This window comes from Buceros rhinoceros, unplaced genomic scaffold (assembly GCF_000710305.1).
Source record: "Buceros rhinoceros silvestris isolate BGI_N320 unplaced genomic scaffold, ASM71030v1 scaffold22624, whole genome shotgun sequence".
In the NCBI taxonomy this organism is placed as follows: Eukaryota; Metazoa; Chordata; class Aves; order Bucerotiformes; family Bucerotidae; genus Buceros; species Buceros rhinoceros.
The window spans coordinates 4,375-4,724 of NW_010407940.1; the positions used below are offsets into that span (position 1 = coordinate 4,375).

The following is a 350-nucleotide window of genomic DNA, read 5'->3' on the forward strand; positions in this document are numbered from 1 at the left end:
CTGGCCCCCCCTTCCGGAGCCCCCGCCGTCTGCTAGGACCCAGCAGCTGTCCCCGTGGGACCGCCACGAGTGCAGGCAGCACCCGGGAGTGACAGCTGGTGCCATCCGCAGCTGGCGGGCTGAAGGCAAACAGGATGACGAGCGGGTGACGGGGAAGGGATAGAGTGGCCTTGCACAGGGCCTCCCTTCTGCTGTGGGAGCGGCGCCGGTGAGAGGGACCCCCGGTGAGGAGGGGAGCATCACCCACCTCCCCAGGAGCAAAGGTGCGTTGTCACCCAGGGACCCCGTGGCTGGAGCGAGGAGCAGGGATGGGGCAGGGGGGTTCATGCTGTCCCTCCTTGGGGTGTGCT

General features: G+C 69.1%; 1 protein-coding gene across 1 annotated transcript in view; it reads left to right on the plus strand.

The window, feature by feature from the left end:
• The window catches only part of GPR62 (G protein-coupled receptor 62), a 2,744-nt gene that overhangs the window by 508 nt on the left and 1,886 nt on the right, over positions 1-350 (plus strand). The window contains 1 exon segment of the mRNA XM_010134704.1: positions 37-145. Coding sequence (XP_010133006.1) covers positions 37-145 — 109 coding nt within the window.